The sequence below is a fragment of the Rissa tridactyla genome, chromosome 2 (assembly GCF_028500815.1).
Source record: "Rissa tridactyla isolate bRisTri1 chromosome 2, bRisTri1.patW.cur.20221130, whole genome shotgun sequence".
Classification (NCBI taxonomy): domain Eukaryota; kingdom Metazoa; phylum Chordata; class Aves; order Charadriiformes; family Laridae; genus Rissa; species Rissa tridactyla.
The window spans coordinates 135,569,636-135,595,418 of NC_071467.1; the positions used below are offsets into that span (position 1 = coordinate 135,569,636).

At 39.4% G+C, this 25,783-nt stretch overlaps 2 protein-coding genes across 3 annotated transcripts in view; one reads left to right on the forward strand and one right to left on the reverse strand.

Moving 5' to 3' along the window:
- The first annotated feature begins 173 nt into the window (after window positions 1-173).
- On the forward strand, window positions 174-25,170 carry ANKMY2 (ankyrin repeat and MYND domain containing 2). Of its 2 annotated transcripts, XM_054192970.1 has the most exons (10): window positions 174-383; window positions 3,232-3,296; window positions 11,727-11,865; window positions 13,754-13,852; window positions 16,014-16,174; window positions 17,316-17,530; window positions 18,627-18,762; window positions 20,593-20,721; window positions 21,298-21,439; window positions 23,630-25,170. In XM_054192970.1, the coding sequence occupies exons 1-10, from the start codon at window positions 317-319 to the stop codon at window positions 23,851-23,853; spliced, it is 1,377 nt and encodes a 458-aa protein (XP_054048945.1). In that variant the 5' UTR covers window positions 174-316; the 3' UTR covers window positions 23,854-25,170. The 2 variants fall into 2 exon arrangements, with proteins under 2 accessions (XP_054048945.1, XP_054048946.1); XM_054192971.1 differs by lacking the exon at window positions 3,232-3,296 and having other exon boundaries at window positions 263-383.
- LRRC72 (leucine rich repeat containing 72) overlaps window positions 10,558-25,783 on the reverse strand; it is a 38,425-nt gene continuing 23,199 nt past the window's right edge. The window contains exon 10 of the transcript XR_008465070.1: window positions 10,558-10,672. The gene's annotated coding sequence lies outside the window, so the exon portion shown is untranslated. The remainder of the gene's footprint in view (window positions 10,673-25,783) is intronic.

The window sequence follows — 25,783 nt, forward strand, 5'->3', positions numbered from 1 at the left end:
CAAATAGGGAGAAGAGAGGAGCAGTCTCCGTCTCTCCGGCAGCGCCGAGCCGGGGAGTCGGCAGAGGAGGGACAGCCTGCACCCAATCCCCCCCCACGCCGTGGAGAGAATGGTTTACGCGGCGGCCGGCCCCTGCCGAGGCGGGGCTGAGGGAGGAAGTCGCCATGAGGAGCGGGGCGGGGGCAGGCGAGGTGGCCGCGGAGAGGGGGCGGGCGGTGTCGGGCCTGGGCTGCTGCCGCCAGCGGGCTGAGCTCGCCTCGCCGGGCGGCACCGTCCCGAGTCCGCCTTACCATCAGCGGGAGGTAGGGGGGACGCGATGGCTCCCCCCAGGAGAGGTGACCTGAGCCCGGAGGAGAAGGACTTACTGGGAGTGATCGCCACAGGTGAGCCCGGCCCCTCGGCGGCGGTGGGCGGTAGCGCCGCCCCGGCGGGCCTGGCCCCGGTGCCCTCACCTCCTCGTCGCGGCCTGGTGAGGCTGCCGCCGGCGCCCCTCTGGGCGGAGGCCGTGCGGCGCCGCGCCCTGTCCTGCCGCCGCGGGACGGGCCGTGTGGCAGCTCCCGCGGGCCTTGTAGAGCCTGGGCTCCCCCCCCGCCAGCCGCGCCGCCCCGGCCCTGCCGGCTGTACCCCGGGAGGGTTTGCGTACACAGCCGGCGGTAGGCGAAGGGCAGGCCGCCGCTCCTCGGCGGGGGTGCTGGAGCCGTTACCCGTCGTGCTGCCGCTTGGCGCGGGCAAGGCAGGGCTCGGCTCCTCGGGTCGCCGTTCCCGGGGGCCGTGGTAAGGGCCTGCCTGCCTTCCAGCCCTTGGGCCCGGTCCCCCTTCTCCCAGACGGGCTGTTACCCCGGAAGGGAGAGTCCGCGTCTCTCCCGCTGGCCGTGCGTGGGGCAGGCCTGAGTCCTCCCGGGAGCGCACAGGGGCCCGGCGTGGAGGGGGCGCGCCTCGGTGTACCGTTCGGGCTGGGGAAGCCTCGCTGTGGGGGCCTAACTGCCAGGGAAAGGTTATGTCTTATGTGTCTTCGTGTTTGTCAGGGGCGTTGACATTTATCTATTGACTTGTCTACTTGGAAAAATAATGTTTTCTTGGGGATAATCCAGTTCTTTAGCCTGTTACAGGTTTTCCGTATGTGTTCTTGCCAGAGCAGGATGTCCTTGTAGACAGGACATTCTTAAATTAACAGAACTTGAGCTTGTCCAGGGTATTCTGCACCTCTTATCCCTTCTAATGTTTTATTTTGCGTTCCATGTAAGCATTGCAGTTTCGCCGTGTGGTGCATATGCTTATTGTTGGGGTCTGTCTGCCATGCGTATCATGACAGCTGGATTTCATGGTCCAGCAAGGTGAATTTCACAGCCCTGTCTAAATAGTTATACTCCAAACAGTATTTTGAAAACTGTGAGTAATGTTATTTGGACATAAACTAAAAACACCTGATGTGCTCCATGCATTTCTATATGTAGTTTTGAGGCAATTTGAACCCATAAGAAATGTTATTTATAGTTTTGGGGCTTCACTCTCAATTATATTAAAATGTTCTCTGTGTCAGAGATACAAGAGTAGGACAGTCAGCAGTTAATTTATTGTGGATCAGAATCAGTTTGATTGATTCACTTTTATCGGAATTTCAGGCCTTCATCTTGCAGATGCTTCTATCTAACTTACCTGATGCTTATGATTAGGGTCATGGGATAATTCAGGTTGGAAGGGACCTCAGAAGGTCTCTAGGCCAACCTCCTGCTCAAAATAGGTCAGTTGTGAGGTCAAATGAGATTGCACAGGGCTTTATCCTATCAGGCCTTGAAAGCATCCAAGAATGGAGACTGCACAGTGTCTCTGGGCAACCTCTTCTTCTGCCTTACTGGAATAGTGAAAATGTCTCTTGGCCTCCTACCATGCACCACTATGAAGAGCCTGGCTCCAACTTTAAGCCGTAGCCAATTCTAGAAGTCTGACTTCTGTCAGTTTAGTGTCTTGTTTGGAAATCCTTCAATGTTTTGTTGTACGGAACTCTGAACTTGTAAGTGCAGCTTTGCTCTGCTTTACTTGCATTAAAAGAAACTTGTTCAGTATAGTTAAACTACACCAAAAACTTTATTAAAATAAACTAATTCTAGTATTTGTAACGTTCTTTTGAAAGAAAATGAGCAAAAGCTGAAGTTGCAAGAGCTGCTTTGCTGAAAATTTGCTCGAAGAGTACCTCCTTGTGATATAGTGAAGATAAACATGAAGCCTGTCATTAAAATGAGGGATGTAATGCTTATTTTTATTAAGCACATCACTGCTGAAAGAGCTTTGCTTATGATTGAATCATAAGTTTCTGTTAATTTGCAATAAATTTAATTCCCCAAACTTAGAGTTTTTGAATGTTCTTTTATTTCTATTTGTTCGAACGCCTGTTGAAGCTGCTACTGAATAATGGTCCTTCAATGGGCTTTAAATCAGGTTCTTAGATCTGTGGCTTAGCTGAAAGGATTCTTGTAGCAAATTGAAAAATACAAAGTTATGACCTATTTTTACTTGCATAGATTTTCTTTCAGACTTCAGTTTACTTATGCATTTGGCGATTTTTAGAAATGTCAGTGATCAAGCTACCTTGGTCCTTGTCCTTTCCATCTCTATTCTCTGTTACCAAAAGCAAATGCTTTCCATTTTGTGGACCTGGGAGCTGGAATGTTGCAAACTTCAAATTAAAACAGGAAAGGAGATGTGAGTAAATGATAAAGCATGTTTCATTCAGACCAGAAAAATCTTTGAAATGGGATAATGTCCTTTTGTGAAAATTTCAATAGCTCTTTTGGACATAAGCTGCTCCAAAAGAGGTCAAAGTACAGAATGTGTTAAAATGCTCAATATCATTTTACTCATTCAGAATTGTTATGGTGATATCTATGAAGAGACTTATTAGTGTCCTGTTCTTGTGTGCGTGTAGATCAGTTACTTCACAGAAAAAGGATGTTTACTTTGAGTGCATGCTTACAGACTACTCTTTGATGCTGTGACTTCTTGCCTTTTAGCTTCTAGAACAGACCAGTGTTCATTCCTGAGCCTCTTCACGATGTGCGATTGATTTATTGATGGTTAATCTACATCCCAAACAGTTAGTCTACAAAGATTTTGATTCTAATTGGGAATGGAACTGATCTTTTTCCTCTTGATTCTCAATATATTCCCTTTCTCACCCCCCTTTCTCTCTTTGTGTCTTTTCTTTTTTTTTTTTTTTTTTTTCTTCAACTAAAGGAAACACCGAGGAGGCTGGAAGGCTACTGGGCAGCAAGAATGTCCGTGTCAATTGCTTGGATGAGGTACAGCAAAACTGTATAAGCATTATGCTGGGTTTAGCAAGGAAAATACTAGGTCTGAAGGCCTTCTTGTTGATAATTAACGTTGTTATACAGACTCCTGGAAATCAGAGTTATTCTCAAGATATTTCCAGCCTGCAGATGAATAATGAACCTTTAAAAAGTTCTTACTTTTTTTTAAGGAAGTTTAAAGATTAATGTTACTTAAGGTACTACACTGTTTGTATTTTCTCTTGAGTTCAAGCATGAACTTTGGTGTCTGTAAGCTAAGATGAACACTGCAGCAAGATACATTGGGGTGCTCCCTGACTTCTTGTCACTTCCACCAAACTGTAGTCCCTTTGCTTAGATAGCAGCAATGTGGATAAAGAATACCCGTTCCCATCTCCTGCTGGCATCTCATCACCCAAAGCCTTATCTTTACAGAACCATAAACATACTTGGAGAGTGAGCAGCAGGGTCAGAAGTGGAAAACACACTGTCTTTTGCAAAGGCAGATGTGATAGGCATGTAGAAGATAAAATCCTTAAGTGCTACCTGAAGACGGGAGGAAATTTGTGGAGAAAGGAACCTTGTGTGATGTTCGTATGTTTCCTGTTCTTTTTGCAATGTTTTCCTAAAGCATGCAACGTTAATATCAAGTGTAACATGGAAGCAAAACTGTAATTGCCCACCATGCATATTAGATCAATGTGTAATTTATAAATTTAGATGTCAATTTGTGCTTTTCCCCAAACTTATAATTTCATAGGATAACTGGGAGATTCATGCTAGAAAGGACCTCAGAAGGTCTCTAGTGCAGCCTCCCCCTGAAATCAGCTTCAGCTCTGAGGTTGGATGAGGTTGCTCTGTGCTTTATCAATATTTCTGGGCAACTTGTTCCACTGCCTTACTGTGCTTACAGTGAAAAATGTTTTTCCCTTATGTCTGAACAGCTCTTTCAACTTAGGCTCGTTGTCTCTTACCCTCCTGCCACCATAACTGAAGAATGTGGCTGTCTTATCAATGATCTTCCTGTAGGCACTGGCAGACTGCGGTTGGGTCCCACTGAAGTCATCTCTTCTCCAGGCTGAACAAGCCTAGTTCCCGCAACCTCTCTTCACTGCATGAGTGCTAAAGTTCCCACCATGGCTTGGTGGTACTCCACTGAACTCGCTGCGCTTTATCCATGTCTTTGTTGTACTGGAAGGCCCAACATTGGACAGGGTATTGTAGATGTGTCCCTTGAATGCTGAGTGGAGGAAAATTATCGCTTCATCTACTGGCTATCTTCATGGAATATTGTTAGCCCTTTTTGTGCTGCCAACAGATCCATTTTCTGATTGTTTTTAAATACAGTTATATATTTAAACCTTAATTTCTAATGTATGAATTTCAACAAGCTTCTGACAAACTAGTCAAACTCAACTTTAGAGTAAACTTTAGGAACCCAGGATACAATGTAAGTATGTTTGCAAGTGTGCTTTATTCTGTGGACTTCAAAAGCTTGTCTTTCAATCTAATTGCAGAAATAGTGCTGAACGACTGCACACTTGATGCGGTATTAGCGCAATATGCAGGATTACTGTTGAGAGGATATGATTTATTAATAGAAACTGTAACTGAGTTATGCCTCAGGCTATTGTTAAAGAAGAAATAGTATTAACAACACTTGCCTAATGCTTACATCTGACTAAATACACACAGGGCACATAAGGTTTAAAGTTCATGCAATGGGCTTCTTGCAGTCTCCTTTTTATCCCCAAGAGTGGTGTGTAATGATGCATATTGAACAGGAAAGGTTTGGATTTTTTTAGGATTCTTCATCCATCAGTCATCTTAGGTCAACTTTTAGAATTTTTCTGTTAAAAGTGTTTTCCCTCTAATGTGTTATTCTAATATCTATACATAAATAGAGCTTGTGAAACCCCAGCTAAACATTAGCTTCATCTGTTATTCGATGTTGCCATGACTGGAGACTGCTTTGAATGAATCGGGTCTTATTTTCCTCCTCTGCAGCCTTAGCTGTTTATCCTGAAATTCACATTATTATTTATATTACTATTGTTACTTATTTTATTAATGTTAAGAAATGAGGAAACAGAGCCCTGAAAATTGAATGCTTAGATATTGAAATAGAAGCACAATTCAACCGGGAACTACGAACTCATTGCCTTCCTTAAAGTCCTTTTTACATGAGAGAATCCACAGAACGAGCACAGGTTTAATGTAATTCTCTCTTCTACTTGTGGTATAGCAGACATGCAGTCGCAATTTAAATTTCCACAGGCTGGAGAATCCACAGCATTCAGTAGCAGGCTGTTATATATTGCGCTTCCTGATTTTAAAAAAATAAACACAAAAGAGGTCCCTTTAATTTTTGGTTTGACTACATATTCTAACTGCTTAGATCTACTTCTAGATTAAAGCCTACTGACAATCAGCAGTCTTTTCTCTATGTGCCTTTAGACAAGGACCAACTAACAATTTAACATTTTCCAAGTGCATTGACTTTTTAAGTATCATACCTAAAGTTGTGTTTCTTCAGTAACTGAGCTATAATCATGGCTCTTTTCCAAATCCTTTCCAGTTGTTTCATCTTTTTCCTTCAAAAACTTAGGCATGAGCTGGACACAGTGTTTCAGCATTGCTTCTGCTGTTGTTACATGTATTTAAAAACCAAAAAATCGTTCCTCTAAGTTTACTTGCTTTTCCTGCCCGTGTGCCAAGACTCACTCACGCTTCATCTCCTCCTTTCTGCAGTGCTCTACTGGGAGCAGTGGGTCGCTTGAAAGCAGAGTAAGACCCCTTTATTCAAATTAGTTTCACAGATGCCCATCTTCCAGAAGGTTGTAGATACTCAGCAGATACAGTCCTGTTTTTTCCCAGTGTCCTTTCTGATCAATTGTTTTGTTGTTGTTTGTGGATTTAGATAGTTTGAATAAAGGAAAAGTATTTAGGCTTAATCACTGTCTGTATGAAAACAGAAGTACATAGCTCTTCCACAAAACTTGTCTTTAACAGTTTGACTCCAGCAACTTTAAAGCTTCAGGGGCATTTAAGCTCAGGTGTCCCAAAATATTAGGAGAAATAGATGGGAAATGGAAATGGATGCAAAATAAACATAAATAGATGTAATTTAAGCACACACTTCTTAGTCACTTTTTGTCCCGTTTTAGATGGAGTGTTTGCTAATTTGGAAACATAGTATGGAAGAAAGTGTTCAGGAATTTTTCTTTGCCCTGGGAGTACAGAGCTTGTAAATAGTGTTGTGACTTCATGTTGGCAGTTTGCTGACTCTTAACTCTATCCATTTGCAGGGTGTGGCTAAAATCTTTCAGATTATTACAGAAAGGCAGTCTAGAGGAAGCACATGGGTCTTCTAGCTGTGGAAGTTTCCTCCAGTCATGTTGGTAGTTAAGGTTGCAAAGGAGTGCTGTAGTACTACAATCCCCTATTTTCTGCAGATCAAGCAGAGACACTTGACCTGAAAAGACTTCACAGTTTTTCGGTATTTAAAATATTTTTAAGGTCATTTATAATCTTCTTATATACAGAACTATCATTTGGCATTAGCAGCATTACTTTTTGCCTCTAGTTTGGTAATTCAGCTGTTCGCTTCTGTAATAAAATACATCTTTTAGAAACAGTCCACTTCTATATGCTAATTACAGAACAGAATACTTTCTGTGGATTACAGCAGCAGTCTGCTTGTTAGTGTATGAGATATGTGTAGCTTTACTCATACTGATTATGTTCAGTGCAGGGTTCTTCAGTTAATCTATCTTGCTGTTCCAGTGTGAACTTCCTGTGCTAGCAGAAAATGCCCAGATCCTTGGCCTTTACTGAGGAGAAAGAGTTCGGTCTCTTGATGTTTTTTACGTAGTATTTCAAAATACACAAACCAAAGAAAATTCAGCAGCTATTAAGAATTGTCTGATTTCAATTCAGGTTGCTGACTGACGTAGGCTTTAACTTTTCATCACTGCAGATGAACAGAAAGATCATCAGAGGAATCTAATGTGTGACATATGTGAAACCAACAGCTCAGCAGGATGACTATAAAGGAGAAGAACTATAGCTATGATCAACACTCACTGAACAGTATTTCGTATTCTAATTAGTTCATACTTAGCTATAGCTAAAATTATTTGTGCAGTATCTGTTGACTACCTTCCAAATCCTGCTTGCAGTAAGTTTAAGATAGGTAAGGGTGATCTTATTCAAAAGCTTTAAGGATGAAATTTATAAAGGCTTTCATCCAGTGAAAATTCAAGTCATGTATTTCTAGACTAGCAGCATTCAGGACCATTTCTGTTAAGTCAGAGACATTTTTACAATCCAGTTCCAAATACCTACCTGAACCAGTCTTAATGAGTTGACTTAATTTCAGTAGTGCTCTTCCTTTTTATTTAGGAGAGTTGATTTTGAAGACGTACGTCAACTAGTATTTCTGTGTTCCTGCTCTTTTTGCATCATTTGTTTCCTTTTTAGTAACTTCCCAAATATTGTCTCAAATAAAAGCGAAACCTGCAATCTATGTGCTTAGTTTGTAATTTTCTGAATGAATAGAACTGGTATAGTTGCCTGACTCTAAATAATAATGTAAGGCACTCTTTCCATGTTAACGTGGGTCTGGGTTCCTCACTGCAAAATCGTAGGGTAGTTTAGGTTGGAAGGGACCTTTAAAGATGATCTATTCCAACGCCCCCCTGCGATGAGCAGGGACATCTTCAACTGGAGCAGGTTGCTCAGAGCCCTGTTCAACTTGACCTTGAATGTTTCCAGAGATGGGGCATCTCCCACCTCTCTGGGCAACCTGTTCTAGTGTTTCACCACCCTCATTGTAAAAAAACTTCTTCCTTATATCTAGTCTAAGTCTTCTCTCTCTTAGTTTAAAACCATTACCCCTTGTCCTAGCGCAACAGGCCCTGCTATAAAGTTTGTCCTGTAGGTCCCCTTTAAGTACTGTAAGGCTGCAATAAGGTCTCTCCAGAGCCTTCTCTTCTCCAGGCTGAATAACCCCAACTCTTTTGGCCTGTCCGGGCTGGGATAGGGAGAGCTGGATGCTTTAACGCTGGCATCGTAGAGGAGTGTCTACAGCGATTTTTCAGCTAGGGTTTTTACAGCCCTTTCCCACTCTATCTATCTAGGTAGCTGGTATTCATATGTGCAATGTTGTGGTGGACCCCAGTACCTGCTGAGGGAGCTGCTCCAGTGTGATCTAGCTGATGCGTGCCACATCTTGGACAAGTTTCTATGGCTGAGAAGGGCGAAGTGAGCATGAGAAGTGTAACACACTGTCAATGTTGGGACCACTTGGATTCCCTTTTTATCTTGAGTAACACGAGCCTAGGTGGCTACTTCAGTAGCGAATCATCAGTGTGTTATCCACAAAACAATGGCTTTTAAAAATAAACATGTATGGTGTCTGTGTGCTTACACAGCATGAGTGTTTAAATGTTTGCAACATAGTTTTTCTGTCAAACACAGAGGTCACTGGGATGTGAGATGGTCTGTGTATTTTTTTTTTTTGTTTGTTTGTCTGTTTGTCCTGACTCTTGTTCCCTGGCCACCCCACACTCCTTAAGTCCTCTGGTCAACAAAGGCTGAGAAACAGTGTTGTTGAAAACTTCCTCCATAGTTCCTAGAAGGCAGAAGGTTGCTTTTCCAGTTTATTATCCGTATGTGTTCGGTTTTGCTCGTCCTGTGGAAGCACGCCCCTTCCAGGTGCTGAAGATGGATAGACTGACCTGCTTGCTTCTTCCCCTGCTTCGGGCAGCGGAGTCTAACTTCTCCCTGTTTCTAGTACTCATCTGCCCCTCCTGCGTCCTCATATGTCCTTGTCTTCCTTTCTTAGCTGATTCAGCCCACTGACCCTGTAGTTTTTTTTTTTTTCTTCAGTTTTCCCCACCATGGCAGCATTATGTCAACTTGGCTCATGGAATCGCATCCCTCAGTCTGCTTCTGGTATATTTTCAACATCAGGAACTGGGAAAGGTGGTGTGTAATGGCTGGTCTGGCTGTGCCGTGAGGTATAGCCCCATTGTTCCAGCAAGCCTTTGTTGGTTGATGAGCTGAAGGGTCAAGCTGATGGTCAAGGGAAGTGCCAAGCAATTTCTAGAGGCACTGCAAACTCTGTTCCCTTTGTACAGTAACATATACAGGGAACACTTACAGCTCTGTAGAAGACAGGAGATGTCGGTTCTGCTCCCACTAAATCATGTAACATCCCTGTAAAGTAAACAAGAAACTGGGAAAGATTCATTTCTGTCCTAGGGAATGAGGTTAAAAGACTGAATTTCTGGTCGGGAGAATGTCACATAGTAGCTGCTAGAAAATGGATTATTCATCCTATGTTCCATACTGGAGCAATACATATTTTTTCATCTGTATGCTTAATAAACTGTCTGCTAGTTTAGTCTTTTAAACATGTTATATTGACAATCCAAATGTCATCTGTCAGAAAACAGACTGTTGCTGGACCTGTCTTTGATATTCACTCCGAGAAGAGTATTTTCAGTCATTTCAGTTTCTGCATAGGGACATAATACGGGACACCAAGCTTTTCCGGATTTTCAAACAACTGTCCACGTTTTCTGCTTGTGTGTTTTTTTGATCCACACCACAGGCTGACACTTCCAAAGTTTAATCAAAGGCTTTTAAAAAAAGTTTCCCAGGAGGAGGGCATGACAAAAAGAATCCAAACCACCCAACCCTTTCTTTTGTCCTATAATCTTCAGATAGATTTTTTTTTTTTTTAAATTGAAACAATTGGCATTCAAGATATAACCAAACTCAAAGTCATTGTTTTCCTAAAGTTCCTTCTCCAGTCAAAAAACCTTACTGAGCTAAGGCAAATCTGTACTATGACTCCAGACTGAGACTGGCCCATAAAAATTGCTGTCAGCATAACACAACACGTATTTTATATGTTAGGATAGAAAGCCTTTACTTACCTTTATAGGACCACAAATGAAACCTAGCAAAAACAATTACAAATTTGTTTCATGTTGTGAAGTGATCTCTTCAGGTCTTTTTGTTTCTTTAATGGCAGTTTATATTGCAGTTTACAAAAATATTCTGGGGTACTAAAATATAAGTCATCAAGTAATCATTTTTTTATTGTTTTCAGTTAGGAAAGGGAGTAATGAAAATATAATACTTAAAAAATTGTTATAATTTTAACTTGCCCTATTTCCCTCACCTGTAGGAATTTTTTGAAAATTGTACTGATAAATTTAACCAAATCCATTGGGTTTTATTCTATCATAAATTGAAGCGAGAAGTATATTAAGGTTCAAACTGACAAATACGTTATTTCAGAGTATAATGTTACCATGCGTTTACAGAGCTGCAGTAATGGTGTACTTGAGTGTATTCATGCACACAACCTTAACCTGCAAAAGAAGGAAAAAAATGCCATTTTGATTTCCTTCAGGGACAAACTAAAGCACGCTCCCTTGTATTCAGTGTTAGAGAATGTTCTTGGGCAATTCCTATATCTTGGCTGCTAACGTGAGTCCTGACCGGATATTAAGTGAAAACAAACAGCGTATTGGAAAAAGCGTATCAAATTCTAAAAACAGAATGTCCTACAATTTTCTCAGAGCTGTGCTTCTCCCTGCCCTTTGAGAGGGACGGAGCCTGCACTAACAATTCACCCCAGTTCTGAAAATTCCCCCTGGGCTTTGCGGAGGTTTGCATTTATAGTTACAGCAGTGCAACTCTAATGGAAACGCAGTGCCTCCCTTGCTGAAGCTACTCCAGTTTGTACTGGCGCAGTTTATCAAAAGGCAAGGTTTGAGCCTGTGTGGTTGTTCAAGTCTAGTTAGAGATGTGTATCTTTACAAGGGCTTTTGGAGCTCTGACTGATGCAAGATCACAGACACGATACCAAAAGGGTGGATAAATGGGAGAGAGGAGGATAGCACAGTTACTAGTAATCATGACTAAAAATGAGCAAAATGGGTTTTAGAAACTGCAAATCTTTGTAATGGCAAAACCAACAAGAGCCTATTCCTGATTTTCTTGTTGCTTATCAGATAATGCAGGTGAAAAAAGAAATAATTTAGGAACCTAACAAATTTTCTAAAACAAGCTTTTCCCGCTAGTAGAAGCATTAGTTGTTTTTAATACTAATGTCTTATACAAAAGGCCAGCGACAAATGGGCAGTAAATGGTTTTCATTTATTTAGCACTGCTCTGTTTTCAAGTATATAGCACAGCATAATCAGAAGTGACATGGGAATGGAAAATATACTGCATATTGGTAACTGTATATTTTCACGAAGATTTAGTGAGCTTTTTTGTTGTTGCTAACTTAAATATTATGTGAGGCGTTGGTAGTTATACTGAATATGTATGTACAAGTAACAATTATCAATGGTATGAAGATCAAGAGATATACCTAATTTTTTTTGTATGCTACTTCCTTCCTCTTTCTTCTGTTAGCATGGTATGACCCCTCTAATGCATGCAGCGTACAAAGGGAAAATAGACATGTGCAGGTTGCTCTTGCGACATGGGGCTGATGTTAACTGCAACGAACATGAGCATGGATACACTGCCTTGATGTTTGCTGGACTTTCAGGTAACTTCTTACTAAACTTGGGTCGCGGATTTTTCTGACATCAATGGGTACAATTTGCCATAAATTAATTATTTAAAGGAAAATGTTGACACCTTTTTATTATTCAGGTTTACTGTTACTTATGTGAACCATGCAAATATGTCAAGACCAGTGGAATAGGAGACTTACCGTGCAGGCTTGCGATCTCTTTTCATATAAAAGTTGGTTTTGTTCAGCATTTTGAGGCATATAGTCTGTCTGTACTTTGCCCTGTTTGTTACAGATCTCAAAATCATGTCTCCTGTGACAGTTTTCTTGTGCAGAGGGATACATTCTATTTAATTATACTGTGTTACACTGAAAAAGATGCTGCACCAAACTGCCTTTTTTTTTAGGACTACAAATCTGTAGCTTTTAGTAATACTTGAGGCTTGTAAAATGAATTCAGTATTTTTCAAATCTTGCCTTTCTCCTACATTATTTTTGCAATTATCTTATGGGCATTTAAAAATGTATTTAGTAAATTTTAAAAACATGTTTTCTCACATTAATTTTCCCTCTCTTCTTACATGTTTTTTTTTTTCATGGGAGTGCTTATAGCTGTATATATCTCCTGTCTCAGGTGGTGGTTTGCAGCTTTCCTCTTGCTATTCTTTTTCCCTGATGAAACAAACAATTATTTCCTTGAGCGAGAAAAAGACACTACATAAAAAACATTGTTTCTTTTGGGGAAAAGATTAGATTTGGGAATATTAGGTTATTTTAAGTATCTTCTTTACTAGACCACTTATGTCTTCCCAGAAAGGAGATTCTAGGGAAGTACGATTTCTTAGCAGGTAGAGTTTAAACTCTGCCTCTTTCATCATAAGTATAAAAAAAAGAAAGGCGCATGCATGTATATGAACCTTAACTGAATCTCAGATTGCTTTCCTGCTAAAACTTTGGTAAAAGGATTTGGGAAATCTCAGCATTCTGTGGCATTCAGCAATATCAGAGCTGCAGCAGATAGATGGGAACAAACTCCTAGAGGCTGTTAAATGACTGCAGCTTTATGGAAAATGCTGGATTTTCACCACTTTCTCGCAGCTGAGCTTTTAACCTGTCATCCTGGGTTTGAATGCTTCTGAATATTGACTTTAAGGTCTGTTATCTGTGAGTGCAAAAGGTACATGAGCACTACTGACACAACACCTTCGTTTTTGAATCAGAAACATTCATTTCCATCCACCACCCCCTTCTTTTTTTATATTCACTTTTCTGTACTTAGTATATGCACAAAAACTGATAAAGTAAGAATACCTTTGAAAGCAGAACCAGCATGAGTGGTGACAAGTGTCCTTATTAGTCTCTGAAGGGCACCAATTAAGTCATCTAATCTTCCCATCAAATTTAACTGCATTTTACTTGGTATTTAGCCCAGTCTGAACACCCAGTTCCCGCTGTGGAGCAAGGAACAATCTGTTCCCTTCTCTATCTATGCTCCTGCTACATAATAGTACTGGATTTGTTTTTCTTCTTAGAATAGCAAATGTTGTAGTTGAACTGTCAAACTAGATTAGTAGAATTTGCTTCTATATTGCTATCCAGAGGGACCAAGCTCTAGTGTACTTATATGCATTTGTCTCCCATAAGCTCCATGGGGAGCTGAATGTGCATTAGAGAGAGCAGAGTTATACCCTGTATGAATTTAGTTTTTACTTTGATTTGGCCCTCTGGAACCATAAAAAAAGAGGCAGCACTGTGCCTTTCTCTTAATCCATTCTTAAAATTAATGACATTAAGAACGTTTATTTTCCTCGGTGTTATTCCTGGTCTTTAAGAAAATTCACTCCTTGGTTTTCTACAACATAAAGAATTACGAATTGTGGTTTGTTCTCTCTCATTCCATATATCTTCTCCCCAAATTCAGGAAACAAAGAAATCACCTGGATGATGTTAGAGGCTGGAGCAGAGACTGATGTTGTCAACTCTGTGGGAAGGACAGCAGCTCAGATGGCTGCTTTTGTGGGTAAGGTGAAAGTCTATTATCATTTTCTAAATTCCTAAAGAAGTAAAACGTTAGTTTCTGAGTCTTTTTATTGGAGAAACATTTAATGACCTGTTCTGAACTGAGACAGTTGTTCAGCTTTTTTTCCACATCTCATCCTATAACAGAGTCAATTTGTGTTCTGTTCCCATGCTTTGTTTTATAAAAGCACAATCTTATCTATAAGAACAGATGCTGCTGTTCTCCAGGTGTGCAAGGTTTTGCAATGTCATCACTTTTCGAATAGTAAGAGGAAGCTGGTAGCGTCTGAGGTGTCTGAAGTGCAGGAGGTACGTGCTTCTGCAGTACAAAGTGCATAACTGGAGCTTCCTCTGGAGGAAGGGATGAAGGTAGCGCCAGGAGTCAGGAACTCTCATCTGAGCTTTACCAGGAGTGTGCAGTGTGCTAGTAGTGGGTCACCTCCTGCATGTGGCCGAGGGAGACGTCTCGGAACCTGTTCTGAGGTAGTCAGTACTTACTGACCTCGACTTGACTAGAACAAGATGAAAGATTTGTCACTCCATTATGCAGTCTGAGCCTGGTCAAAAAATGGAACCAGGCTTTTTTCTGCTGATATGTTTCTTTTTCTTGTCTTTTTTTTTCTAAGCCCTTTTTAATCCTTAATTTGACAGTGCTGGGAGATTCCTGGATTAATGTTCCCAAATATACCACTTTTTTCTCTACTTCTAGCAAGGACATGTGATAAAATATTACCAGAAAAAGTGGAGTAATTTTAATGACTCAGCTATTGCTGTCCAGATAACCTTCCCAACAACTAAAAATAAGGACCTGTATTTTCACTTCAACACAACCTTCTCGTATTGTTAAAGCGTCCGACAACTCTCTTCCAAGTCCATTAGGTGTTCTGGATTCAAGAGCCTACCTTGACATTTAGATTTACTTCCCTGAATAGTGAGTTAGCGCAGTTTCAATTTCAATCATATCTCATTCTGATTTTTTTAAAGAGGAAAAGATTGACATTACCCACTTGAGGTTCGAGCAGCAAAACCTTATTCCCTTAATATGTCAGAGAAGTCCATTCCTATTAATTATACTTTGGATTTGGAGGGTCTTTTCCAATGTGATGCTGAATTCAGTTATTAGTGAATGGGGAATGCTATCTCCAACATAATTTTGGAGAATTCTTGTTTAAAATCTCATCATGTCACCAAGAATGAATAAATATTTCCAGGCATACTGAGACATGTGCTACTCTGTAAAAGCCTGAACGTTGGAATCCATTCCTGTTCTCTTTTATTCTCTGTCCAATCAACATTAATTCATCTGTCTGTGTGTGGGAAGTGAGGATACTTCTTCCCCTGTCATCTGTCTTACACTGTGCTCCATTAGCTTAGAACAGTCTCTTCTAAGGAGGGTTTTAAATGCTGGAATGTGGTTGGCTGTGTCATCTTCTACTGATTAATAGGATTAGTGCCAAGATAAATCAATCAATTTAAAGAATGTGGTCCTGAACTAGAGAAGCTAAATTTTTACTTTCCCTTTAGCCAAGTAATCCATCATTTTGTCAGATGTAGAAAACAATAAGGGGGTATAACTTCTCTCATCTTGTTACTTTCATCACAGTCTTTTTTTTTTTTTTTGGTAAATTTTGGGCATGTTCTGTTCTTGTAATTTCTTCTGCATTAGGTTAATAAACTAGTATGTGTTTCAAGTCTGAAAACTTACAAGTCCCAATACAAACGTCATTAATTTTTGAAAGTACAATGTGGAGAGAACTTTTCTTGAGAAATTTTAACGCCAGTATGACACTCCTAATGTAGTATAAGTTTGGGGAGAAACACCTGTTCTCTTAGTTTTGGTTTACCAGGGAAAGAGGATGAGAGAATGGGATGGAGTTCTCAAAATGAAATTTCAAGAAGTCATTCCCTGCTGGGAGTCAGTAAGTTACACTTACTGAATGTAAAAGTTACACTTACTGAATGTAAAAGTTACACTTACTGAATGTAAAAGTTACACTTACCGAATGTAAAAGAATGGCAAAGCATATCGTGCTCAGCTACTGTGTGGCTAACTGTCACCTGTATTGCTTATATTTGATTTAGGTTTAGGCCTTTTTTGTTTTGTTTTGTTATTATTTCATTTCATTGGTGATATTTTTTTTCTTGTATGCCTCTGCCTCTAGGTCAACATGACTGTGTGACTGTCATCAACAACTTCTTTCCACGTGAAAGGCTGGATTACTATACTAAACCACAAGGCTTAGATAAAGAACCAAAACTGCCAGTAAAATTAGCTGGGCCTCTACATAAAATTATTACTACTACTAACATGCATCCTGTTAAGGTGGAGTAATATGTAAATCGTATGTTTGTTGGCATGGGAACTTTTTATTTTTGTTAGAAACCATTTAACTCTTCAGAGTCCAATTGAGATCAAAAGTGTCATCCATTAATTCAGATGCTTCTGAAAATGAGAAAGAATCGGGCTCCACATTTGGACATGACTCAAAAATGAAGCTATTTCAGTGTTTATATACACCAAATTCTTGAAATAACACCTCTAAGTGGAGAGATTCTTATTTTTTGCATCAATAGACATAAATAGCTTTTAGTTCTGGCTTTGTTTTTTTTCCTAGCCCCACTTGAAGTGGAAACATAAAACAATTTCCCGTCTTAACAAAATCTCGTTGCTCCCTCACTGCTTCTCTCAGCATGTTTCTTCCTACCTTCATCACTGGTTCACCACAGTAACATCTACTGCTGCTGCTCTTTCTGAAAGTATGGGCAAGAGAGGTTTGTTTCTACTTGCCAGTATATTTGCTGAAAATAATGCCTTTTATGGTTTGCTTTTCCAGCGTAGTTCAGAGAAATTGATACACCTAAGTTCAAAGACAAGTTCCTCGGGCTTGTCATTCAAAGTCAGGAATTTGTCAGCAGTTGCCAGGCAGGTATCTGCAGTACATACAAACAGTAATGCAACAGTGGCAGCTAATTTAGTGAGTAGAGTATACAGTTTCCTCTTAAAATGGTTAGTTCAGTGCTTTACTGGTCTACCTGAGGTGCTCCAAGAGCATGTGAGGTCAATGTATTCTGTGAAACTGCTTAAATCATGTAAGTCCCGTTTATTTTGGGTGTTCAAAAGGAAAGAGATTTTTATGACAGTGTATGGTCGTTTCTGTAACTGTTTCTTTTGAAATGGTTTTGATTCATCAGGTTCTTATTTTGGAAGAATTCTTAATGTTTTTAATATTAGTCTTAATTTGGAATGTTTCTTTTGTGGGAACTGTGAATTACAGTGTACTAAATAGCAATACTAAATAATGACTGAAAAAAGAATGGGAAAACTGCATAAGGTGGAAGTAGAGGAGTATTAGAAACTCCACTGAAATTTGGCTACAATGAGCTATATAACCTTTAACACTAATGCACAAGTTTAAAAATATTAGTTCCTAATTGGATTACGTTTTCTTCAATCTTTCTCATAGATTGTGTTGCTGGTAAAAGAGAACCCTCTATTGGCCGAAGTAGAAGCACTGCAGAAATGCTATAGGGTTCTGGATCTAATTTGTGAGAAATGTATGAAGCAGAAAGATATGAATGAAGTACTTGCTATGAAAATGCACTACATCAGTTGCATCTTCCAGAAATGTATTACATTCTTAAAAGAGAGAGAAGATAAACTAGATGGATTTATCAAAAGGTACGTATTTCTAGAGAGGTCTGAAACAGCTTTACGGATAGCAGAAAAAGACAACTGTAACAATAGATTGGATTGTCCTGGATAAAGGCTATGCCCAGTTGCAGCCACTTCAGGGTGGCACTGACTCCCTTTTTTCTGTCTGAAGCGGCATTGCCCTTTCCTGGGATACAAAGGAAACATTCCTAGAGTTTCAGCTCCCTGCTGGAACTGGTTAGAGCTGGCCAATCACACATAGGCTATGAAGCAGCAGAGAGCAACGTGTAGTGGAGAAAAAGGGGAGTGATAGGCTTGAAAAAAGAATTTCTCACTGTCCGATATGGATCATTTGGGAATATTTCTCTTGTCATTTTGCTCTCCAGCAGTCATACAGGGCAAGATTTTTTTTCAAAAACAATTAAGCAACCAAGAGCTGCAAATCCCCCTGGCTCTGGATGAGACTTGGACTCTTAAATCACTTAGACAGATCTTCAGAACCTACTCAGAGTTACAAAACCAGCTGTCTGATCGTCAGTATCAAAGTAAATTGCCTGGCTTTTAGAAGGGTCACATTCCCCGTAGACCTCAGCGTATTTCTGTGTGATACTGAAAATAAATTAAGAAGTCGGCTTTCCCATACTGAAATCAAATAGTTCATCAGTGATCCACATAAAAAAGTAGGAGCCAACCAGATAAATACAGAAGCATCAGGACTATAAAACGTTATACATAAGGAAAGCAGAATTTGTATTTTAAAGTATTGTGTATTATTCAGTGTTTATTTTTACAGTGCTCATTTTTAAACAAAAAGCATTTTGCTACTTCAGTCTGATGTAGATACTAGTCTTCCTGTAGATTTTTATTTTCCTCTCTGTGGCTGAATGAGTAGTAGTGGTTTCAGAGCACATATTTAGTTATTTTTATATTTCATAATGACTGTGCATTAGAATAAAAATAATTTCATTTGCATTTTAAACACTGTTATGTTTCAAGTTGTGGAATAATTTTGAATTGTAATTCTCTATAATTTGGTAGAGGACAGAGTTACAGCGTGCTGTGTATTTGTTCTTGAACATTTACTATGTGATTTCTTATTTGACTTTGGTTTTAAAAAATTCAGTCTCTTGAAAGGCAGAGATAAAGATGGTTTCCCTGTATATCAAGAGAAGCTAATTCGAGAAAGTATCCGAAAGTTTCCTTACTGCGAAACTACATTGCTCCAGCAGCTTGTGAGAAGTATCGCTCCTGTTGAAATAGTAAGTTTTTCCTATCAAGAAAATACTTTCTAAGCAACTTGCGTAGTAAATCTGGTTTAAACTAAGTCATCTTCTTGTTTTTCAGATTCTGCAATGTATTATATTAAGCAAAGGTTTTTGAATGTCCCTGAACTCTCTGGCAAACTGGAATTTTATTTTACATATTACAGGAAAATGCTCTAAAATACTTCAACTAGTAGTTTTTTTCCTATGCCCATAATGAATGCTTAAATACCTCAGCTTTTAAAGAAAATTTGAACAGGTTGTTTCTGTGTCAGAGCTTTCTTTTTCTACTCTGTGTTGTCTGTTTCTTTGCTGATTTGCTTTTACAAACTGTAGATTCAGATGAAACCCATTTTGCACTCTTTTTTCACAATATCTAAATTCAATTTAAGATCAAATAATTTCCTGGATTTAATGCATTTCTAGTGTACTCAAACAGTTGGTAATATATGATGGTAGAAAAAGGGAAAACGTTCTGTGAAGCTCCCTTTATCACAGAGAGAAGCGAGATGATGCAATATAGAGTAAAACGTGTATCTAAATTAGGAAATCAAAATTACAAGTAAAAAAATCTACCTTCAGTTTTCCTTCTATATCTTTGCTAACACACTCTTCATTATAGTACTGTTAATTAGCTCCTAATGAATCTTACACAAGAGTTGTTACTCATTTTTAAGAATGTTCTGTCTGGTCCCTGAGAGCTAGATGTTCTATGCACTAACACTGGGGGAGTGGAACAATTTTGTGATGTGTTTGGATTATGCCGAGTGAATTAAAAATAGCTTCCATCTTAAGTGGCTCCAGTCTACTAAAGTGTCCTGAGGCTTAATGCAATCCCTACTGTTTGTCTAAGCCAGAAAAATAAACACAGTGTGAAAACATAAGCCATCATGATGCATTATGACTTGCTTCAGAGTAAACAGTTTCCTTCCTGTTCCTCTTTTCTTAGCAGAGCTTGCAGTCTTTTCTGCCTTCTCCCTTTAAAGAAGTACAGTTTGTTGCATTGGATTTCTGTCCATTATGCAGAACCGGGAAGGAGGAGATGCTATAAACTTTTAGCTGTCTGGAACGCCTTGACCTTTAGCATGCACCATTACTTGGATTCAGTCTGGGCATCTCAGCATTGTCATAGTAGTTATGATCGGGCATATTCCATGGTAGTCTAACAGTTCAAGGATTTACTTAGTGTTGGAGCAACTTGCTTTTTTTCCCTCTGATGTTTACATCATTGTCCAAAAGAATAGTCGTAACTTACGGTTATCAGTAATACATACTAAATCTTACTCCTTGTATTGCATGGGAAAGATACTGCAAGTAATATCTAAATGATAATATGCAAATAATTGTTTTGAAGATTCTGAGTTCTGACCATTTGGTCTGTAGTATCTGAGTACACTGAGCACAAAAGTATTTTAGTGATAAGAAAATATCTTTCTGTGTACCAGCATAGAGGCTAATCTGTGGAAACCCGCTGCATATGATCTACTAGCAGATGACAATGTGTAACGAACACTGAGTTCATTAATAGTATTATTAATAATTTACAGAGTAAAAAAAATGATAATTTTTATCCTCCCTTCTACAGAAGCTAAGGACTAAGTTAACTTTATAGATAAGAATTTATCTAACTGTATAGATGTTAAGTTGTGGATGTTAATCGATGTTCTATGATTCAGTTTTATGTTCTTGCTGCTAGGGCATCTTCAGTGAGACTGCAGCTGGCTGCTTGGCAGCTTGCATTGCTTGTTTTGGTTTTTCTCTTGGGCGTCCCTCTTCATGACAGTGTTGTCTTTTAATCTCCTTACCACCTCTTGTCTTACCTTTCAGGGTTCTGATCCTACAGCTTTTTCTGTACTGACACAAGCTATTACCGGCCAAGTGGGCTTTGTGGATGCTGAATTCTGTACGACTTGTGGGGGAAAGGGAGCAGACAAAAGATGTTCAGTATGTAAAATGGTAAGAATCCATAAACAGTTATAATGAATCAAAAATATAGTGACACTGAGGTGCTGAGGATTTTGAATGCTTGACTATTTACTGTGTAGACTGTGAGGAAGTGTTCCCTGAAAGTGTTCAAGGCCAGGCTGGATGGGGCATTTTGCAGCCTGGTCTAGTGGGAGGTGCCCCTGCCCATGGCAGGGGGGCTGGAACTAGGTGATGTTTAAGGTCCGTTCCAACCCGAACCATTCTATGATTCTATGAATGGCATGTATGCCTGCACTGAAAATGTGCAAGCCATCTACTTCTGGGAGAGGTGCCTGAAATTCAGAAGTAGGGGTACTTGGATTTCTAAATGTGTATGTTTAAGAATTAAGAAAGAGTAAAATTTCTGTATGTTCAAAGTTAACAAAATAAACTATTCTTTATAGAGTTTTATATACGCTAGAACCACTCCATATGACCTTATAAATTGCTTAAAAATACCATTAAGTAATATACATAGAGAGCTTTAACTTGGTACCCTATAAAATGCAAGAATGTTGTTTATTTTATAGTACGTGAAGATGAATTGATAGCTCTGGTAACTTTCAGGTGATGTACTGCGACCAGAACTGCCAGAAAATACACTGGTTTACCCACAAAAAAGTCTGCAAGACCTTGAAGGAAATTCATGAGAAACAAGAACTAGAAGCTGCCAAAGAAAAAAGGAAACAAGAAAAAAAGCAAAAGAAAGGTTAGGATCTATAGTTTGCTTGTTGAAATTAATGCTGCATTAACTGCACCACAACAAACAACAGCAACAGGTCTTAAAATCTGTAACAGCTGAGGTTGAAAGTAAAGTCTGTTGCACTATAACAGCATGCTTGTGTTTATTGCAATTCTACTCTTTCAATTTAGAAATGTTACGTACATTCTAAAATCTGGTTTTTAATGCTGGAGTTACACAGGTTTCTACAACTAAAGCATTCTGAGATACACTGCACTGCTTCAAAATCCGAATCTTTCATCAAAATCATGCAGAAGTTTCATGCTACTCTTCCTTTCGTTGTATGTGTAAGGACAAGTTGGGTAATAAGAAAGCAGCCCACTCCTTCCAGTTGCAAAGGTTAACGCAGATGTTAATTCTCCTGTAACACTTTCTTCTTCATAATCACCGTATCGAGTTGTGTTGTGTATTGAATGTGAAGGAAGAAAGCATTTCTCTTTAAACTGTTAATGTTTTTCTCCCTTCAATAAGCAAATAATTAATACATAGTGACAGAAAAAAACACTGTATCTCACACACACACACCCCCCAACTTTCTCTGATATGTTGTTTCTGTAAGTGAAATAATAGCAAAATTTGGAGTGAAATCACTTTTTCTCTTTTACAACTTACTAGAGTTCCCTTCCCTTATTTTAAGGGTTGTAGAAGTGCACTGGACAAATCCCACTTCTCTTATAATGGCAGTATTCTTCACTTCAGCTGGACTGTAAAAACTGTAGTGGGACATAAACAGCTTCCTGTGATGATCCTGTTACAAGAGTTGCTGTTGTACGGCACCAAGGTGACTATGGAAGTTGGAGGCAAAGATACTAGAAATCCCTGACTATATTGGATACCAAATCAGCAAAACATGAGCCCTGAGTGCTCTGAGTTGCCCTGAGCAGTGCGGTACCTCACACTTGTGACAAACACACACACCGGGGGGTTCATATGGACTGAACAAGTCAGTGGCTGAAGAGGTGCTGTCCTCTTCAGAGGGAAACACAGGATCTTGGTGGGTGGCTCTTCTCCCTCCCTTCCTAAAAAGGGAAGCTAACATTTTCTGACATTTTACTACTGCACTATCTACATATTAATCTTCACGAACTTCTTCAGATACTTGGCCAATACGCTATAGACGTACCAGATTACGCGTTGTTAGCACGACAGTGAGTTCATCCTAGCTGCGTGTCACCTTGTGAATGGTGGTGTATCAAAGCTCTTCATATCAACAGCAGCTTTATTTCAAATAGCTAATAATACCCCCTACAAATCCTATACATCAGGGGAAGAAAAAAAAACTAGAAAAAATCCCACAGCTGCAACTACAAGCAAAACCAAGAGTTTGAGTGTTTCCGCTGTACAAGTGTGAGTGCTGAGGAAGTCTGCTTCAGCCTGTGCTTAAGGCAGGCAGCTCCCTAGCAAACGAGACCTTGGCAGGGCTTTGGCAGTGTTGTGGCCTGCTGTGATAGTGCTTTCAGCCGGCTATCAATCATGACAGAGAATAAGAAACCAAGATGAACTGCTTTAGAAGGTGCTGGGGACTGCAATCAGGCTTTCCCCTCTTTCTTTTCAGAATTGCTTGGCAGAATCAGGGCAAAAAGTTATTTAACAATTTTTTTTCTGTGAAAGCATTGCTTGAAAAATAAAGGTGCAATAGCTGATTCCGTTCCACGCAGTCAGGTTATAAATTTTAGGATGACTCACTTCAGCCAGAGTTCATTGTGGTCAACATGTAAAAATTCTTCCTACATAATCATGTACATGCCTCTTCTTTTTTTTTTCTTTTCTTTAAGAAAAACAAAACCCACCTGTACTCTCCATTTAACCAGCCTGTAGCCATTCTTTGAAAAGCTAACTGTAGGAATAGTGTCAATGAAGCATGTTTTAATTGAAAGTCAAAATAACTGCAATGTCCTCCTCTGCATATCAAAAAGAAGCGTGGCAAAATTGAAGGTAAATTAATGCCTGCTTTGTGTAGGGTTAGTTTCAGAGTAATCCTACACCAACTTAAACAGAATTCTAGTGGTTTAGATCTTTTTTGATGAAGCTTGGTTAAATTAATCACTTCTGTAATTGATGAAAAGTTTCCTCATGTTTATTACTCTTCAACAATAAAAATGTTTGCTTGCAGGTGAGTTCAGTATTTACTGATGATGTGATTTCTCTTTTCTTTAGATGAAGCGCAACTAGTAGAGGGTAGTTCTACAAGTGAAGAACAGTCAGATCCTGGTCAAGATGCTACCAAAGAAGTGGATCCAAATCATTCTACTGACCCAGCGGAAGAACCTGAATTCACCAAAGAGACGGAGGCACTAGCCCTGCATCCTGAAAGTCCTCTGGAAAGTGAGACTGGCTTAGCTGATATTGCTCTTCAAAAAATTCAAGATTCTGAGGAGTAAGAAGAGTGTAGGAAGGGACGACGTGTTCTGCCTACGTCCCTGTACCTCAAGGGTCCTAAAGATTTTTTTTATGCTGACCATGTCTGAGTTCTTACAGCATGGCTTATGCAAGACAGCATGTCTCTGTTCATCGTGAGATGAAATACTGGCTAATTTGTCTATAAATACTTCAGGTTCTGTTGTAGGTTGTCAAAACGTCTATTTATTATCTGATAAAAACCAGAGTGGCATAGATCCATCTGTATGTGTACCAACAGTAAGCACAGTAAAAATCTATGAGTGTCTGCAGTTTATTTGCCACTTAGTGAAAAATAAAAAGCATTTGATTTGGATTATTCATGTTTTCAGAACCTAAAATCTATTTTAATTGTAATTGAAATACTACTTTGTGCAAGTACACAGAACTGTAGTGAAAAGCATTGGGAAGCCAACTGTTAAATTGCTTTTTTACATCATTTTATGCAGCTTTATCTGAAGGAATTCAGTAGCAGTTAAGTTTCTGAAGATACTCACCTGAACTTTTCATGACATTACTGTAAATATTTTTGACTAGTGAGTGCACAACAATAGCATTATCTATTCTGTGGCAATTTTATTAAATGAAACTGCTGGTTTAGATGTCTCAAGCTGACTGTGAAACGTGTGTTTCAGCAGAATTATTTCACTGTTGCTGTGGTCAAAAATATTCCAAGTTTGTCAAAGTCTAATGAAGGGAAGATGAGAAAGATTTAAAATATTTTGACTGACAGGAATAGTAGCTTCTACAGGTAAAGATGTCTTAGAGCACACTGGGATGTTGCTTATGAATTATTTCATAAACAAAAGAGATGCTTCGTATTGCTCACACTGGACCTGGTCACAGTGAATTAAATGGGAAAATTCCTGTATGCATTGATGCAACTGGGATTTCACTTAGCTTTCAACTAAATATCTTATCTAGTAAATACCTTCCCGTAAATGTGTTGTTTTCACTCATATTTACTACTGTGTCCTGAAATCAATGGGAAACAACAACCAAAAATATCACTTGCTGCATAACAATGGGAAAATTTGAGATTCTCTAATTGTTGGATGAATAACTGGTGTTTTGAACATGGCAATATCCTTCAAGTTAGAGGAATAAGGACCATCCTCGAAGCAGAGGAAAAATGCTATTAATTTTTTACTATTTAATATACTGAAAGTTTTTGTTTAATATTCTGAAAACTATAAGAGTGAGGATACATAAATGCACCTGTGCGGGCAATGTACCTGTGTTTTAATTTCAAGGATTAGAAGAATAAATTCTGAAGAATAAAGGGAAGTTTTTTAAAAGAACGGAGCTGAGTGGCAATTCTTGTTTACTGCATCTGTTAATGCCTGTGGAACATAAGGTGACATTCTTATTTGACATGCACAGGCTTCCTGTAGCTTGGGCGTACGAGTTTGATTTCGTGACAATTGGCACGCAAGAAATGCATTCCTGGAACTTAGATATGGAGTCATGCTGTCCTTGCCATTCACTCTTGGATCTGGGAATGCAGAAATGCTGCTGGTTCCTTATTCTACACATAGCATTTGGGGCTCAGGGGAACGTGTTGCTCTTTAAGGTTTCTCTGAAAACGCAGAAGCCCTTTAGGACAAACGATACACGATTTCCGAAGTGTGGTAAAACCCACAGCACAAATCCTGCTTTCATTCTGCCAGCCAACGCTTTTTCTTGATAAAGAAGAAAAGCCCAAGCAATAGGAGAAAGTATGAACATTGGAAATAGGTGCGGTGGGGGGTTGTTGATGCAGATTATGCAGTTGTCTTCTCATTCTAACTTGAAAAGGCTTCAAAGTCACTGTGAGCGGAAGTTGCCACACTCCCCTCTTTGCAGCGAGTCTCAGAGGAGAGCAATTGCAATCCAAGTTATAATCCTGATGTGCTGATGCTCCAGAGCTACCTC